This window comes from Pongo pygmaeus, chromosome X (assembly GCF_028885625.2).
Source record: "Pongo pygmaeus isolate AG05252 chromosome X, NHGRI_mPonPyg2-v2.0_pri, whole genome shotgun sequence".
NCBI lineage: Eukaryota > Metazoa > Chordata > Mammalia > Primates > Hominidae > Pongo > Pongo pygmaeus.
The window spans coordinates 158,440,126-158,455,263 of record NC_072396.2 but is presented as its reverse complement, the minus strand read 5'-3'; the positions used below and the strand labels follow the sequence as shown (position 1 = coordinate 158,455,263).

Below are 15,138 nucleotides of genomic sequence, written 5' to 3'. Positions count from 1 at the left end.
GGTAGAGAGCGGGACAGGCAGTGAAGCCTGACTAGCAGTCTGGGTGGAGAGAGAAGCATTTGGAAACATTCCACTCAGTGACAGCAGCCAGTCGCAAAAGGCTGCAGAGCGTCTGGTTCCATTCATTTGAAACGTCCACAATAGGCTCATCTGTGGGGACAGAAAGTGGATTTGTGGGCAGTGGGTGCTAGGGGGGTGGTAGCTAAAGGTATGGGTTTTCTTTTTGAGGTGATGCAAATGTTCTACAATCGACTGAGTGATGGTTGCACAGTTCTGTGAACAGACCATATAAAAGCCCTTGCCTTGTACGTGCTCAATGCGCAAATCGTGTAGTAAGCACAGTCACTCTCAGTAAAGCCGTTTCAGAAAAAAGGAGAAACCCACTCAAGGCATGCTTGCTGCCCAAGGTGCTGGTAACCAGTACCTTCCTGCGCTGCTTGGGGACTGAGAACCCAGGAGCTGTCACTCAGGGCCCCAGCCTCCAGGAGTCCCAGTGGGGGTGAAACAGCTCTGAATACCGTGGGGGCGCAGGGCCATGCGCAGTGCCAGAGGCTCGGGAGGGCTACCTGGAGGAGGTGACCTGGAGCAGACCAGTGGGGAAGAGGGAAGTTGCCGGTGGAAGGAAGAGCACACGTGCGGGGGGTGTGGGGAGACACAGGGGAGCCAGGCGGCGCTGCAGTCCGGCCCTGCACCGACCTCACCCTCAGGTCTCAGCCAGGCATGTTCCTGGAGGGGGCTTGGAAGTGGCGATGAGGCGACACCCTGCTTGGGGGAGACACATTATGCATGCACCTTGCAGCTCTTACCTGAAGTTGGGGGCTGCTTCTGGGGGCAATACTCATATAAATACGGTCCTTGTGCCTGGAAGGTTCTTGTATCTGTGGTTTGCAGTCTGCAATAAGCCATAACTGCACGCCCGGCCCGGGGGCCACTGAGTCACTCGGCCTGGCCCTCTAATTTGGGGGCCACTCCCAGACCAGCCAGGCAGTACCTCAGTCCTAGGGCCTCCCCTTCTGCTCCCCCTCCCACTCCCCCTTCCTCAGGCCTGGGCTCTCTCTGCAGCGCAGAAGGTACTTTGATCCCAGCTGAAGTGCTCTAGGAACAGTGCTTCCTCGCTAGCGAGCAGAGCTGGCGGGTGGGCAGCCTTCTGCCCTTCTGGCCTCTCAGGGCTGGGAGGAGGCAGGGGGAAGCAGGGGGAAGGCAGGCACGGGGGGCGCAAGGCAGGAAGGAAGAACAGGCATTTCCTGAGGCCCTCAGGGCTCCTGGGGAGGAGGCAGACGCACAGCTGTCTTAGCTCCCCAGGAACCAGCGGCAGACAGGGCGCAGGAGGTGGGGGAAACAGAACCCGGCCCCTTCCAGCACGGCTTGTATGTGACCCTCCTAGGCCCTAGCTGGGATACTTCCCCCAAAAGGCTGTAGAGGGCCGGAAAGTCTTGCTGGCACCAGCCTTGCCTTGCATCTCAGCCGGGTGGACCCCTTCTCCTGCCGGATGGAGCCGAGAGCTCAGCTCTCTTCACCTGACAAGGAGCCTGACCCCCTCAGCTGCGTGGGGAGGGCAGCCCTGGGCAGCCTGCTCAGGCTTCCAGGGAAAGCTGTCCTGCCCTGGCAGTTGCCCCTGCACAGGGCCCCAGGCCACACTGTGGTCTCCCTGCTCTGAGCCTAACTCTGGTCTAGGCCTCATCAGGCAGCTGCCAACCCAGCCTGCCCGGGACAGCGCCCAGGACAGCTGCTGGAAGGTAGCAGGTGGGGCGGCAGCCATGGAACGGAAGGATGGGACAAGGACATGTCTGAGGGAGGGAGAGGGCCACGGAGGAAGGGGGCTGGGAGGAGGGGAGGCAGGGCGCAGGGATCTAAGCCAGCTGCCATCTCCTTGGCCAGTGTGGGGAAGAGGACCTGGAGTCAGCTGCAGCCTGTCCCCCACAGCTGGCTTGCAGCTGTTTGTGCCCTGTCTTCAACGCTACAGCAGGGAGGCCCAGGAGAGAAGTGGGGCGGGGGCGCCCAGAGGGCAGGCTGTGAGCCCTGTGGTCCCATTTGGGCATGAAATACTGGCGGGTGGTGTGAGTCCTAGAGGGCAGAGCCTAGGAGCCTGGGAGGTGGTCTTTTATGCAGGGGTCCCCTACAGAGGCGGGCTGCTTGTTCCGTGATTCTCCAGGGTCTGGAAACAAGAACTGGGCCCTGGGCTCCCTCTGCCCTGCTCCCCAAGTGTGTCCAGTGGGCCCTCTTCTCTGTGGGTGTCTGCTTCTTGAACCCTTCTGCCTGGACACGAACCTCCCCACCGTTCCATCCTGATGGTGTGAACAGAAGGGCCCATGCCTGTCTTGGGGATGGGACAGAGAGACAGAGGGAGAGCTGAGAGAGCTGGGACAGAGAGCTGCAGTGGGCGAGGCAGACAGGCAGCACTCCCACCCCCGGACCATCAGCAAGACCCTCAAGAAGCAAGGAGGTGACAAGTGCTATGTGCCTGTACAAGACTGGGGGGCAGGGAGAGCTTCTAGAGGAGGAGGCAGTGCCCTGAGGCCGCCTCTCTGTCACTGGGGAGTAGCTCTTGCGGAGCCTCAGCTTCCAGGACAAATTCCCATCCAGGGACATGTCACTCGCACATCGAGGTTACCTCTTGAGCAAGTGACCCTGCCCAGAGCGGCCCCAAGTTTGTGGCCTTGAGTGGGCCTCACTCCTAGCCTGTGGGCTTCGTCCATTCCCAGTGTCGGCACCCTCGGGGGCAGACACCAGTGGGCAACCCCGCCACCACTCAAGGGTCTCTGGATGACCTGCAGCCTCGAAGCGGCATGAAGCTGATGCTCCGCGGGGACCTCTGGGTTCAGGGGGTGGGGCAGTTATGGAGGAGGCTTGTGCCAACATGCCCCGGGGCAGGCGAGCTGGTGCTGAGTGAGCGGAGCCTCCACTATCTGGAAGCTTCCCAGTGCTGGATGGCCGAGGTGTGGCTGGTGAAAGCTGGCACTCTCCATGCCAGGAGCTTTTTTTGACCTTCCTCTGAGGACATAATCACACAGCATCTCTCCCCTCCGGGCCACCAGGGCTGTAATTTCAGGGCCTGTGTGGGGGCTCTGGGGAGGCCCGGCCTGCGTCTAGCTATCTTTAGAGAGGCATGGTCTGGGGCGTGGCCACAGGATGGAAGATGGGTTGCCTTGGAAGCCGAAGTCCGGGAGCCAGAGGCCAGGGGCACCCTAGGACCCCTGTGGTCTTCCCTCAGGGAGGCCAGAGCCCAGGAGCAGCACCGGGAGGCTCTGGTGGGAGTGGGAAGGGGCTGGGCCCTGTCCCAAGCCCTGACTTTAGCTCGGAGCAGTCTTTGGCTCAGATGCTCAGAAGATGGGGTGGGATAGCACCTGGCCTGAGGGCCAGACAGCTTAGCATCTCCCAGACTGTCCCCGTGTGGCCATGGTGGCAGCTACTATGGGGGTAGGGGGTGGAGGGTGGCACAGTAGGCGAGATGCTTGTGAATGGGGGTGTTAGGCCGGAGGGAGGGCTCAGAACAGAATGTGGCGAAGGTAAGGGGTGGGCCCGTGGGGGGCCGGCGAGGGGCAGTTGGAGAAGAATTTGGAAGCTGATGGGCAGTTTTCTGGGACTGCAGCTGGCAGAGGCGGAGCAGAGGTGCAAGGTCCCACCCAGGTCTCAGGCCAGAAACACAGGCCCAGCCCCAGGGAGGGCATGGCTCCTCGCCCCATTCTCCACCCTTCTGCATTGTGAGCTGTCCCCACTGTCCTTACCCTCAGTCCCACCCCATCACCTCAGCATCCCCATCCCCATCTGAGGACTGATGAGCGCCTCCCTTCTGACCCTGGTCACACCTACCCTGTTGCCATCACTATTGCAATTGTCACTACAATGTCCCCTCAGATGCCCAGCACTTTGGGGTCACCGACTGGGCTGCACCCACTGCTGTACCCTCAGATGGAGCCAGCAGCCACCCCGAAGAGAAGCACAGTAATCACAGCAAAGGTGGGAGCGAGTAGGTGTCGGAGCTTGGCCCGTGCTGAAGGAGGGGTAGGTACAGGGCCACGGCTGGACTGCCCTTGCTCTTGGGCTGGGGCTCTGTCTAGAGATTCCCTTGCGGTGCCAGCTAGACTCTGACCAGCCCTCCCACAGCCCCAAGGAGTGAAGCCCCCAGCCCTGAACTCCTGGCCCTCTGGGGAATCCCCTGGGCTGAAAACAGCACCCTTGTCCCAGTCATGAGGGGGAAATAAAGGCCCAGTTCCTTTGCCCCATCTAGGAATGCAGGCTGGCTGAGGCCTGGCCGGGCCTGTGGGGTCGGCTGCAGCCCAGCTTCTCCCTTGGCCAGGTGACGACCCCAAGAGCCCGCAGGTACATCTCCCGAATGCGAGTCCCCTGCCTCCCCAGTCGGGAAGGTCACAGGAGGATCAGCCCCCGCCGAGGCTCTGAGAAGTGGAATTAACCACTTGTGGGTGGCTCGCCCGGCCCCTGCCCTCCTGCAGCTGAGGGGCCCCTCCCCTTCTCCTCCCCACTTGCTTCATCTGTTGGGCAGTGGTAAGAAGTGGGCAGGAGATGTTGGGGACTCACCCAGCCTGCACTTCCTGTGCCTCCCGGGCCTGACCTCTGGGACTGCGAGAAGGTGGGGGCTGCAGGATGACCTGAGCAAGAGGCGCAGGGACTAGGGCGGCCAGGCGGGGAGGAGGGGTCGTGAGAGCTGGGAGAGTGGGGCCAGCGCCTCGAGGGCTGCTGACCTCTGACCCAGCCCATACAGGAAGTGCCATATCTGAGGGGCCAGCTGGAGGAGAAGGAATGCCGGGATGAGTCCAAAGCAAACAGCCCACAGCTTCCCAGGCCTCTCCCGCCCCCGCCACAGTCTGGCGCTTTCTCCACTGAGAACTCAGGGGTGGGGGCAGGGGTAGGGGGAATCGGCCACGGAACGGGAGCAAGGCGACACTCAGTTCCCAGGCCCCGGTCCTAGGCAGAGCTGATGGCGGGGCGAGGTCCTTGCAGCGGACACCCTGTACCCTTCCTCCTCTGCTCCACCCACATCCAGCAGCCCGGAGGCAGAGGGCAAGGAGAGGGGTGGCCCCGCCAGGGTGGAGGAAGGCCGGGGGATAGGAAGGCCGTGCCCAGATCGAGATGGGGATGCTGAGGTGATGGGGTGGGATAGCAAGGGCCAGAGGGGCATGCTGGAGGCTCGCAAGTTAGAGGGACAGAGGGCAGGGACGGAGCCATGCGCTCCTTGGGGCTGGGCTGTGTCTCTGCTGGGCCCTCTCCTGCGGCATCCTCCAGGCCTGTCACCTGGCTGTCTCTGTGAGCCCCACCCCAGGGCAGTGGCTGTCGTGTTCCCTGCTGGTTGTGACCCTTTGTCCCTATCCCTTCCCGGCACAGGGCCTGGAGGCCTAGAGAGCTGTGGAGGCTGTCCCAGGAGCCCCATCCGGTTCCCAGGGGCCCCCTCGCTCAGGCAGGCCAATGGGGCAATGGCCTCAGTGGCTTTCAAGGGCTCCACAGACCCAGTGTCTCCACCAGCATATCTGGCCAGTCTGTCTTCAGGGCTCGGCAGGGCTGAGTTGTCACTTCCCAGGGACTCCTGGCACATGGGGAGGTCAACATGGAGGGCTGGCCTCGCTCAGGCAGACAGTCAGAAACTCTGGCCAGGGGTGGTCCCTGCCCAGTGCTCAGGGCGGGGCTTGGCTTTGCACAGACCACATGCTCACTCCCCACCCTTCCCTGGCACCAGGTCAGAGAGGGGCACAGCCTGGTCTTACAGTGAGCCAGCCATACATCCCTGGGCAAGTTACTCATCTGTGAGCTGAGGGTGGGGCCCTGGGGACCTCTCTTGCAGGTGGGTGTCCATGTTGGGTGCTGGGATGAGGGTTCTGGGGCCAGGGATGGGGGGGAGGTGTCAAGGGAGAGGCGAAGGGGCTTCCCAAGAGGTGCCACTGTGCGGTGGTCACCAGCCCCTGCCCCAGGCCTCAGTGCAGGTGTGGGTGGCTCTAGAACCAATGGCACGTGCCCTGAACCTCTACACCCTCCTGCTCTGCCAGCCAAGCCCACCTCTTTGGGTCCAGGCCCAGGACAGGGATGAGAGGGATCAGGTGCAGATGCTGCCCCAAGCAAGGGCAGGGAGCCTGGCCCCTTGATGGCTTGGGACCGAGCAAGGACTTCAGGACCCTGGTGAGGCCGGGTGGGGATGGGGAGGCTCTCAGAGAAGCTGTGGGACCCAAGCCCTCTGAATCTCTTTGCTGACAGTCTCAGGTGCGGCCCAGGAACCGCACGGACATGGCATAGCCAGGACATGCAGCGTAGCTCCTGGAGGGAGGGAGGCTAGCTGGCGAGCCTGCCCAAGCTGCATTTATTATCTTCAAGTACAAACCAGTGCCACCTTTCGCCCCTGGGCCATTTGCTAAGTGAAAGGGCCTCACCGGTCAATGGGAAGTGGGTGCACTGGAAGCAGTGGGGTCTTCTAGACCTTTCTCCCAGTGGTGCAAAGGCCAAGCACAGCTCAGCCTGCCCCTCCACCCCCTCGAGAAGCAGAGTGTGTGCTGGAGGAAGGCGGCAGGCGGGGCTAGGAGCCCTTCTCCTCCCCCCGCTGGGGCTGGAGGACCACGCTGTGATAGGCTCGGATGCAGGAGAAGGCAGTGGGCGGGATGCGGTGCCGGTCAATGAGGTTGTTCTCCAGGTGTGTGGAGATAAGGTTGGAGTCCTGGGCCACGCGCGTGTCACAGATGGAATTCAAGGGCACTTGTCTGCAAGGGAGGAGTGGGGCAGAGCAGGGGAGAGGAGACCCCGGAAAGAAGGGGTAGGCATCATTCAAGAAGAGACAGAGACCCCTGCCCTGAGAGAAGCAGTAAGACCGAGCCACAAAGTCGGAACTGTGGAGGAGTGATGGCGGGCTTCAGAGACCACTGCGGCCTCCTGGCCCCCTCCCAACTCGAGGCTCAGTGCCAGGCCCCCAGTCCCAGCCCTTGTCGCTCCGGGCTGGAGCCCTGCCAGCATCCGGCCACTGCCTGCCCTTGGCTTTCCAGGCCTGCCAGCCACTGGGCACAGCCTCCATCATGGCAACCAAGATGGGTGGATGGCTGGATTGGGGGAGGGTGGATGAACCCCGACTCCTGCCCTCGGCCTCTGCAGCCTGTGGGTAAGGAGCCCACAGGCTGTCCTAGCCCAGCCTGTCCTAGCCCAGCCAGAAGGCAGGGCCTCCTGGCCTCAGGGTACCTCTTCCTCTGTGTGCTGGCAGGGGTGCGGGGGTGGAGACGGCCGCAGGTGTGGGGACGAGGAGGGGGGCCCTACCTGATCCTGTTGTGGCTCAGGCCCGGCACCTGCAGTCCCTTGAGGCCCAGGAGGCCGCGTGGGATGGCCTGCAGCTGGTTATGATCCAGGAGCAGCTCTGCCAGCGAGGCGCGCAGGCCCAGGAAGGACACGCTGTGGATGCCGTCAGCCTGCAGCCTGTTGTGGGACAGGTGCAGGAACTCTAGGCCTGGCTTCATGTGCGCGAACGCGTAGCCAGGGATGCGCTCGATGTGGTTGTGGTGCAGCGTCAGGCGCCTCAGGCCCCGCGGCAGGAAGGAGGGCACGTGCACCAGCCGGTTGTAGGACAGGTCAAGGGTCTCCAGCTTCCTGTGGGGCGGGGCACACAGGGGCAGAGGGAGCTGACAGCTGGCAACTCCTAGAGGGGAGCTCCAGGGGCTGCAGCCCCACACTCCCAAGACGAGCGTGGGGATTCACTCCAAGATGGCAGCCGCAACCCGAACTCTCAACAGCTGGGACTCTCGCAACTCCTGTGTGAGTCAGGCCAGGCCCTGTGTGGGTTTATGTCCTCCTCTGTCCCCCAAGGCCCAGGGATTAGAGGATCTGGGTGGGGGCCTTCCTTGCTCCCTGCAGGGCTAGCGATGCCTGCTGTCATTGTGGAGGCCGAGGAACTGTCCTCCCACTCACTTCCTTCCCTCCAGGTGTTGCCTCAGGGTCTCCTGTCTCCTAATACTGACACCTGACAGAGCTCAGCGGGTGACGCCTAAAATCTAGGGGAAAAGTGGGGCAGGGGAACTCTCTGCCCCTGCCGGTCCTCAGCCTCGAAGCCCTCTCCTCTGTCCCTGCCACTCTCTTGCCCTCATCCTGCCTCTCCCAGTCTTATTCTCAGATGTGTAGAAGCTAGATGTGTAGGGAGAAAAAGATCAGGCTCCACAACGGTTAGGGCTGGGGGACCCTGGGAGGTCACACAGCCCTCGCTGTCCGATAGTGGCGTTCAGGCTGCCACCTTCAGCTGGGAGCCCCCGGTCGCTCCATGGTGGACACCTGACTCCTTGAGGCCCTGACCCCAGCAGCAGGAACCCCTGGTCCCTGTGGCCATGCAGGTGTGCAAGGGCAGAGGGTGGTGAGGCTTCTGGAATGGGTAAGAACATGGAGAGAGGGAACAGGGAAGGCTTCTCTTGGCAACGCCCTCAGCCCCCGTGGCTAGGGTCAGCCTTTTGGGCTGCTCCTGTGCCTCTCGGTCCCCTCCTTTTCCACCAGCCCGAAAAGAGATGGGCGGCGCCAGAGTCCAGGAGAGGCCGGGGCTGAGGCAGCTGGGGCTTGACTGGCAGCCAGCCCCCTGCCCAGGCCTCGCGGCGGGAGGGGAATAGCGGCCGGGCAGCCCCTCCCAGGCTGCTGTCTGCTTTCCTTTGCCCCCTTGGCAAGTGGGGGAGAGGAAAAAGGAATAATTAAACCCAAACGTCCTGGTAACTTTTTCCTGGAACGCGAGGATGCAGGGCGGGAAGCTCTGGTCCCTGGAATGGCGGGTCAGACTGTCTGTCGACCCCTGCCTCCCTCCCCACTGAGGCCCCACCCTGCCTTGGTGGTCATCAGGCCCTCCTCAGCCTCTCGCCTGGCACCCGGCCTCCGCCAGCCCTCCCCGCTGTTCCCAGGACCGTGTCCTGACTCCCTAGCCCGACTCCCACAGCCCTACAGCATCTGGTCTCCGTGAGTGGCCTGTGTGCCAGCATCCCTACCTAGCTGTCCCAACCAGATCCAGGGAATTGCCCTTTTCTTGGAATGAGGTGAAGAGTGGCCCCCAGAACCTATGTCCACCAGAACCTGTGAATGTGGCCTTATTTGCAGATGTAAGGATTGCAGGGGAGGATGTCGAGTTGAGCTCATCTGGGTTCCCCGGGTGGGCCCCGCTCCCATGACAGGTGTGCTTTTGAGAGACAGAAGAGAGAAGACGAGACAGAGAGAGACATGCAGGCGAGACGGCCACGTGCAGCCACAAGCCCAGGAACACCTGGAGCCCTCTGAAGCCGGGAGAGGCAGGAAGGATCCCATCCTAGGCCTCCGGAGGGAGCGCGGCCCCCTAACATCTAGATTGCAGACTTCTGGCGTCTGCAAGTGAGAGAGTTTATTTCTGTTGTTTGAAGTGCCACTCAGTTTGTGGCACTCAGTGATGGCAGCCCCAGGACATGCATGCACTTCTCTTCCCCACTTTCCTGTGCCCCCAGCCCTTCCGTGCTTCTTCCTGCCCCTGTCACCTCCTAACTGCACCCATCGTCGGGCCAGCTCTCCCCACCACTTGCTGCCCTCCATCCAGGCCCGTGGCACCTCCCAGGTGAGCTTCCTGGGGGCCGGCAGGGCAGGCCTAGGCACGGGAGGGCAAGGGGAATTCTGCTGCGTGGCAGGGACAGAAGGAAGGCCTTGCAAGCTTGCAAGCAATATCTTGGAAGAGTCTGTGGTGACTGAGGGCCCAGGCTAACCTAAGCAGGGAGGGAGGTGACCCCAGTGACCCACTGAAGACCAGGCCCAAGGAACAAGTCCTCCCCTGGAGCCCCCTGCCTCCTGGCCCTCTCTGGGGCTCCGTGGCTCAGCATTGCCCTCTCCGCCTTCCCCACCTGCCTCTCGGGGCTGCTCTGGGCCATCCTTGCTCTCTGCTTCCGAATGCCCACTGGGGCGAAGCTCTAGGGCTGCCACTCACGGGAGATGGATCCGGGCTCGGGGTGCCAGCCGGTGCTCTTGAAGCCGGTTGTGGCTGAGCACCAGCACGCTGAGACTGTGGATGTGGCTCAGTGCGCCCTCCGCCACCTCCTCGATGAGGTTGGTGCCCAGGTGCAGCTCCTAGGGTCGGGGTCAGGGGTCGGGGTGAGGGGCCCACCTGCCAGTTGTTGGCCACCTGGTCAGGCTCCAACTCTGGCTGTCCCCATTCTCTGCCAGCACTGCCCCCTTCCACCCAGCCATGTCTGTGCAACTCAGGTGCCAGTCTCTGCCACTCTCAGGCCCATGGCAGGGGTGGATTTTCAGGGGACTGTATGGTCCAGAGAGAGGGTATGGGCCTTACTCAGAGACCCCAAAGGGTGCAGAGCCATCCAGGAGGTCCCACTGTGGGCTTCTGGAAGGTTAGGTCAAGCTGAGGAGAGGCCTGAAGCCTATGGGCTGCTCCACGCCCCCTCAGCAGAAACAGAGGCGGGGTTGTTTGACGGTAACAGTGTTGCCTCCCCATCCTGGGGGCTCCAGCTCAACTGCAGGGAGGACGGCAGGCCGCGTGACTGCAGGGAGGACGGCAGGCCGCGTGGGATGGTCCGCAGCCGGTTCCGGTCCAGCCTCAGATAGAGCAGGCTGCAGAGGGGCTGGAAGGCCAGGGGGAGATGTCCCTGTCACGCAGCTGGTTCCCTTCCACCTCCGGCGTCAGCAGCTGGCTGAGCCCTGCAGGCGGGCAGAGGGGTGCGGCGAGCCATTGCAGAGCTCCTCGCGGTAGCTCCAGAACCCCTGGCTGCCCCTAGAGGCCAGGGCCCCTTACCCAGGCTGGCAGTCTCCTCTGTGTTCCGGCCAGGCTGCCCTGGGCACTCTCCCGAGTGTGCCTCCTAGAGGGCAGACCCACCCCTTGCCAGCCCCTGTCCTGGGGGGAGCACCTGCCCAGGCCTGGCCCCCTCGGTCCCTGCCCCTGGAACTCGCCCGCACCACGGAAGCTGCTGCGTTGCAGGCCCTGCAGGAGGTTGTCGTTGAGTTTGAGCTCCTGCAGGGAGGCAGGTAGGGCCGGGACTGTGGTCAGCGAGTTCCCATCCAGGTTCAGCCGCTTCAGCCGCATCAGATTCTGGGGGGTCGTGGGGAATAAGTGGGCTGGGGTTGGGGGCCTGCTGGTCGGGGCACAGGCCTTCCTGGACATGGCTTTGGGCCCATCCTGACCAAGGGCACTCTGTTGGTGGCATCATGGCTTCCTAGTTCCCACTGAATCCGGGCCTGTCTGGGAAGGTTTATGTTTGCTCCTATACAGGGCCTGCGGGCCTGTGCTGCTCCCCCTACTCCCAGCGATGGAACACATCACACCAAATTGTGGAAGCCCACCATACTGGGTGCTCTCTGCAGTACCTCCTCCAGGCCTTACCCCCTAAGCAGCTCCACCCTGCAGTGAATGGATGCCTCGCGTCATCTGGGACCTGCCAGCCCCAGCCCCAGCCCCGGCCCCCTGGAAGCAGGTGAATGGGCCACAGCATACCTTGAAGGCATGGGGGTGCAGGCCTCGGGGGTCCAGCTTGTTCTTGCTGAGATCCAGCCACTCCAGGTTGGGCAGCCCCAGGAACGTGTGGGCTGGGATCTTGACAATTTCATTCTCTGTGCGCACACGGGGCAGACATATTCTCTGCCCCCTGCCCGCTACCACTCTGTACCTCCCACACCAGACAGGGCTGCTCAGGGGAGCCAGGGTGGGAGCCCAGGTCTCGGCCTTCTCACCCCTGCCGCAGGGGTGGGTGTGGGGGGAGGAGGCCACCCACCTGCCACGTAGCGTGTGGTCAGACCAGGGTCGGTCAGGGCAGGGACATGCTTCATCTTGACATTGCCACAGGTGATGACTGCCTGGGCCAGGAGGCACGAGGCTGGCAGAGAGGGCATGGCCTGCTGGGTGGTGCCCAGGTCTGCGTGCCTGTGCCTGTGCCCATGTGTGCTTCCTGGTCTTTTCCACCCACGGCCTGGGGTCTTGGAGGTGCTGCCGCCGCCATCCCGGCCTCGGCTGCGGTCCTTCTGTGGGCGCCGGATCCTCGGCCCAGGTTGATGGGAGGTCCCTGGAGGAAGAGAGACAGCCCCTGCTGGGTCACAAGCAACAGGGGCCTACTGAGGAACAGGGGCTTGCCTGAGGCTCCCAGGGCCTGCCAGTGACTCAGCCAGACTGGGTTGGAGCGACAGGTTACTGGGACCCCTCCCCTTGGCACCAAGGGCAAAGGCCCAAATGGGGACTCTGAGGCTGGGGAGGGGACGTGACTTTGGAGGGCTTCCCTCCCACTCCGCACACGAGGGCACTGGGAACGGGGCAGTGTCTGGGTGGCCAAACTCATGCGTGGTCCTGTCAGCCCCAGCAGGCCCCAGGCCTCACCTGAAGGCCGCCTGTCCTGGCCAGTTCTCACCTTTAGGGGGCCTCCTGGGTTTCAGGCCCCTTCCCTTGTCTTCCCGGCTTCCTGTCCTCTGGCCCTGGTCCTCCTCGGTGACTGCTGCCCCCTCTTGAGCTTGAGGGTCCCTGCCGGCCTGCCAGGGCCTGAGCTTCAGGGCCCCGGGCTTCCCTGCCTCAGCCCTCATGGCAGCTGTGGCCTGGGGCTGAGCCCACTCAGTGACCAGGCCCTTGTTGTGACCCTGCTCCTGCTCCGAGGTCACTGGGGGTGACTCCTTCCTCAGGGCCAGCCCTGGCCTGGGAGGCGCTTTCCAGCCAGTGGAGGGGGACTGGGTGGGTGTTCCTTGAGCTCCCTGCTTCGGGGTGGGCTGAGACCGCAGCTGGTCCAGCTTCCCGGCCTCAGGCTTGTCTGGGTGGCCGATGCCAGGGATGGGCTGCAGCTGACCTGCGGAAGGAGCCAGTGTGGGCTGGGGGCCTTGCCTCCTTTCCCCAAGGGGCTGCCAGCTGCTAGCCAGCCCATCGCCCTTCCTCTTTACCCAGGCCTCCCCCCGCCTTTCCCTTACCTCCTGAGGAGCACTGGTGAGAGAACAGTGTGTCCCCACCGTCAGCAGCAGGCCAGCAGCCCCTGGGGCCAGTAACCCAGACTGCCTCTCAGAACTTACACAGCTCCCCACTGCGGGGGCGCGCTCTAGGCCCATTAGAACTAAGGGGCTGGGCCTATAGGTTGGGCCCAGGGGTTGGACCGGTGGTTGGGCCCAGGGGAGCTTCAGCAGCCCTGGGTAGAAAGCCTTGGGCTGCTCAAGGGACCTTGGGTCCCACCTCCCCTCACTTCCCCAGTGTGTCCCAAGGGTGGGGGGTAGGGCGTTTCCCCAGCATCCCCTTTGCCCCATACCCATTGGTGAGCAAGGACCTCACACGTGCTTTCTAGGGACAGCTTCTGGGGAGATGAAGGGGTCGCTGCTACCTGGCACAATTTGCTTTTAGAGGTGAAAGCCCCAGTGTCTGCTACAGGGGGTTTGTTGGGGATTAGGCAAGCCCGGGGGCCACCTCAAGGGGTCTGTCAGCCACTTTGGAGGAATGTTGATAACCCCAATGCCTCCCGTCCTCTATGGAGCAGCTCCTCCTTAACCAGGGCCAACCATGGGGGGCACCGCTCTGTCTGCAGGGGTGGGGGCCATACCCACCCGCCTGGCCCCTCCTGCCCTACCCCCAAGCCTGGGGCAGGGCCACCAAGTGTGGCTACAACCACTGGCCTATAAGACAAAGGCCACACTCATAGCCCGTGTCCTCGGGCCCCTCGAGCCCCTCGCTGCCAGCGACCCCACTTCACCCCCAAGCCCTATATTTCCAGCCTCCAGAGATTCTTCCTGTCTCAGGAGGCACTGGGGCAGCCACAGCAACTCCTCCCCAGCACACCCCGACCCACTCTCAGCCTCACTGTAGCGCCCGCTCCTAGGAAGGCCTGTTCCCTCCCTCGCCCCTAGACTCTGCACGCACCCCTCGCCCTCCAGGGAGGGCTCTCTCAGGGCCATGGGCCCTTTGCAGCCCTGCCTGAGTACCCAAAGTGGGCCTGAGGTGGGCAGCCTGCGGCAGTCTTCTTCCTGCTGGTGCCAGCTACTCACCGTCGGGGGCCCCTGGAGGGCTGGGCAGCAGCTGCAGGGTAGCCAAGCCCATGGGGGTTGGTGGGGCCCCTCCTGAGCAGCACCCCGCCCACAGTGCCGGGATGGGGAGCAGCACACACTCCTCTTGGCCGCCATGGAGGGAAGGAGAGCTGGGAGAGGTACGGTGGTGGCCACGGCAGGACAATGGCGGACGGCACAAGTTGGTCTTGCTCCCTGAGCTCCTGGCCCTGGCTGCGGCACTTGGAGCCTTCCCTGCCCACCCCAGCCCTGCCCTGGGAAGGCCCCCCTTCTGTCCAGCGAACGCCTCCCCAGACCTTGCCCCCAACTCCCCACAACGTGCACTGCTCCCACCTGAAGAGAAAGACAGATTGCCCTTTCCTCAGACCGGGCGGTCCTGCCCTTTTGCTGTGAGGCCGGCATTGATTCTCCGCTGGCTCTGGCCCAGTGGCCTCCATGAATGGGGCTTCTGTCTCACACGTGGCAGGCCTGAGAGGCCCACCACAGAGCCGGTCGGCCACCGCAAGCTGCTGGGCACCGCATCCATGGCTGTGAAGGGAGAGGGGGTGGGTGCCAAGGCCGTGGGCTTCTGCCGTGGGCAGCAGTGTGGAGGCCTCCAGGTTCCAGAGGAAATAGAATTTGTGGGCACAGTGCAGGGTATGCCTCCCGCGCCTGAGACCCCAGTGCTGCTTGGGCGTGGGTGTGCCTCGGGCTGGGCTGGCTCCTGGTTCCTCTGCTTGCCCTCCAGGTCTCTACCTTCTCCTCTGTAAAATGGGGTAGGGGGCAGAGTTGACGTTCTGTGGCTGTCCTGACTCCCTACAGAGGAGCATGGGTGTTCCAGGCACTGCCTGGGTGAAGCCATGTCACCGGGCCCCCCCAGACTTCTTGGCCAACAGTCTGGGGTCTCTGATGTGCCTAAGCTGCACGCATCCTCTTGGTCAGAGGGGCACCTGTGGGTCAGGATGACATGAGGTGGAAAATAGGCTGGGCTCCATGAGGGGACTGCTGGGTGGGGCCACAGGGGCATGTGGTGGAGTGAGGGGCAAATAAGGGGGTGTCTGGCTCCAGTTCCTAGAGCCCACCACCTTCAGAGGGCGGCCGGAAGTCCCTGCTCCAACCCGGGTGTCCCTGCAGCCCCAACCCCGGGTTCTGCTGTGGGAGCCAGGGTTTGGGGGGGCAGGCAGGCGGGGGCTGGCAGAGAGGACTGATCTCACCGCTGGCTCGGCT

General features: G+C 63.3%; 3 protein-coding genes across 7 annotated transcripts in view; 1 reads left to right on the top strand and 2 right to left on the bottom strand.

The window, feature by feature from the left end:
- Positions 1 to 15,138, top strand: part of HAUS7 (HAUS augmin like complex subunit 7) — a 50,931-nt gene that overhangs the window by 2,136 nt on the left and 33,657 nt on the right. The gene's annotated exons all lie outside the window — the stretch shown is intronic.
- LOC129024636 (extracellular matrix protein 2-like) lies at positions 6,264 to 9,621 on the bottom strand. The gene is made up of 2 exons (XM_054471799.2): positions 7,243 to 9,621; positions 6,264 to 6,698 (listed from the first exon to the last, which is right to left on the bottom strand). The coding sequence occupies exons 1-2, from the start codon at positions 7,437 to 7,439 to the stop codon at positions 6,518 to 6,520; spliced, it is 378 nt and encodes a 125-aa protein (XP_054327774.1). The 5' UTR covers positions 7,440 to 9,621; the 3' UTR covers positions 6,264 to 6,517.
- On the bottom strand, positions 9,893 to 14,388 carry LOC129024236 (extracellular matrix protein 2-like). 2 transcript variants are annotated; one of them, XM_063660237.1, is made up of 7 exons: positions 14,266 to 14,388; positions 12,312 to 12,737; positions 11,685 to 11,972; positions 11,408 to 11,523; positions 10,873 to 11,005; positions 10,253 to 10,617; positions 9,893 to 10,032 (listed from the first exon to the last, which is right to left on the bottom strand). In XM_063660237.1, exons 2-6 carry the CDS (start codon positions 12,478 to 12,480, stop codon positions 10,517 to 10,519), a joined length of 807 nt encoding a protein of 268 aa, XP_063516307.1. In that variant the 5' UTR covers positions 12,481 to 12,737; positions 14,266 to 14,388; the 3' UTR covers positions 9,893 to 10,032; positions 10,253 to 10,516. The 2 variants fall into 2 exon arrangements, with proteins under 2 accessions (XP_063516307.1, XP_054327054.2); XM_054471079.2 differs by lacking the exon at positions 14,266 to 14,388 and having other exon boundaries at positions 12,312 to 13,281.

Excerpts from the sequence above, each read along its gene's own strand:
- LOC129024636 (XM_054471799.2), bottom strand. The coding sequence starts at position 7,439 with ATGAAGCCAGGCCTAGAGTTCCTGCACCTGTCCCACAACAGGCTGCAG. Across the intron at positions 6,699-7,242 it reads CTGAGCCACAACAGGATCAG|ACAAGTGCCCTTGAATTCCA; the intron begins GTAGGGCCCCCC and ends CCTCCCTTGCAG.
- LOC129024236 (XM_054471079.2), bottom strand. The coding sequence starts at position 13,188 with ATGGGTATGGGGCAAAGGGGATGCTGGGGAAACGCCCTACCCCCCACC. Across the intron at positions 11,973-12,311 it reads ACCCAGGAGGCCCCCTAAAG|GGACCTCCCATCAACCTGGG; the intron begins GTGAGAACTGGC and ends CTCTTCCTCCAG. Across the intron at positions 11,524-11,684 it reads GACCACACGCTACGTGGCAG|AGAATGAAATTGTCAAGATC; the intron begins GTGGGTGGCCTC and ends GTGTGCGCACAG.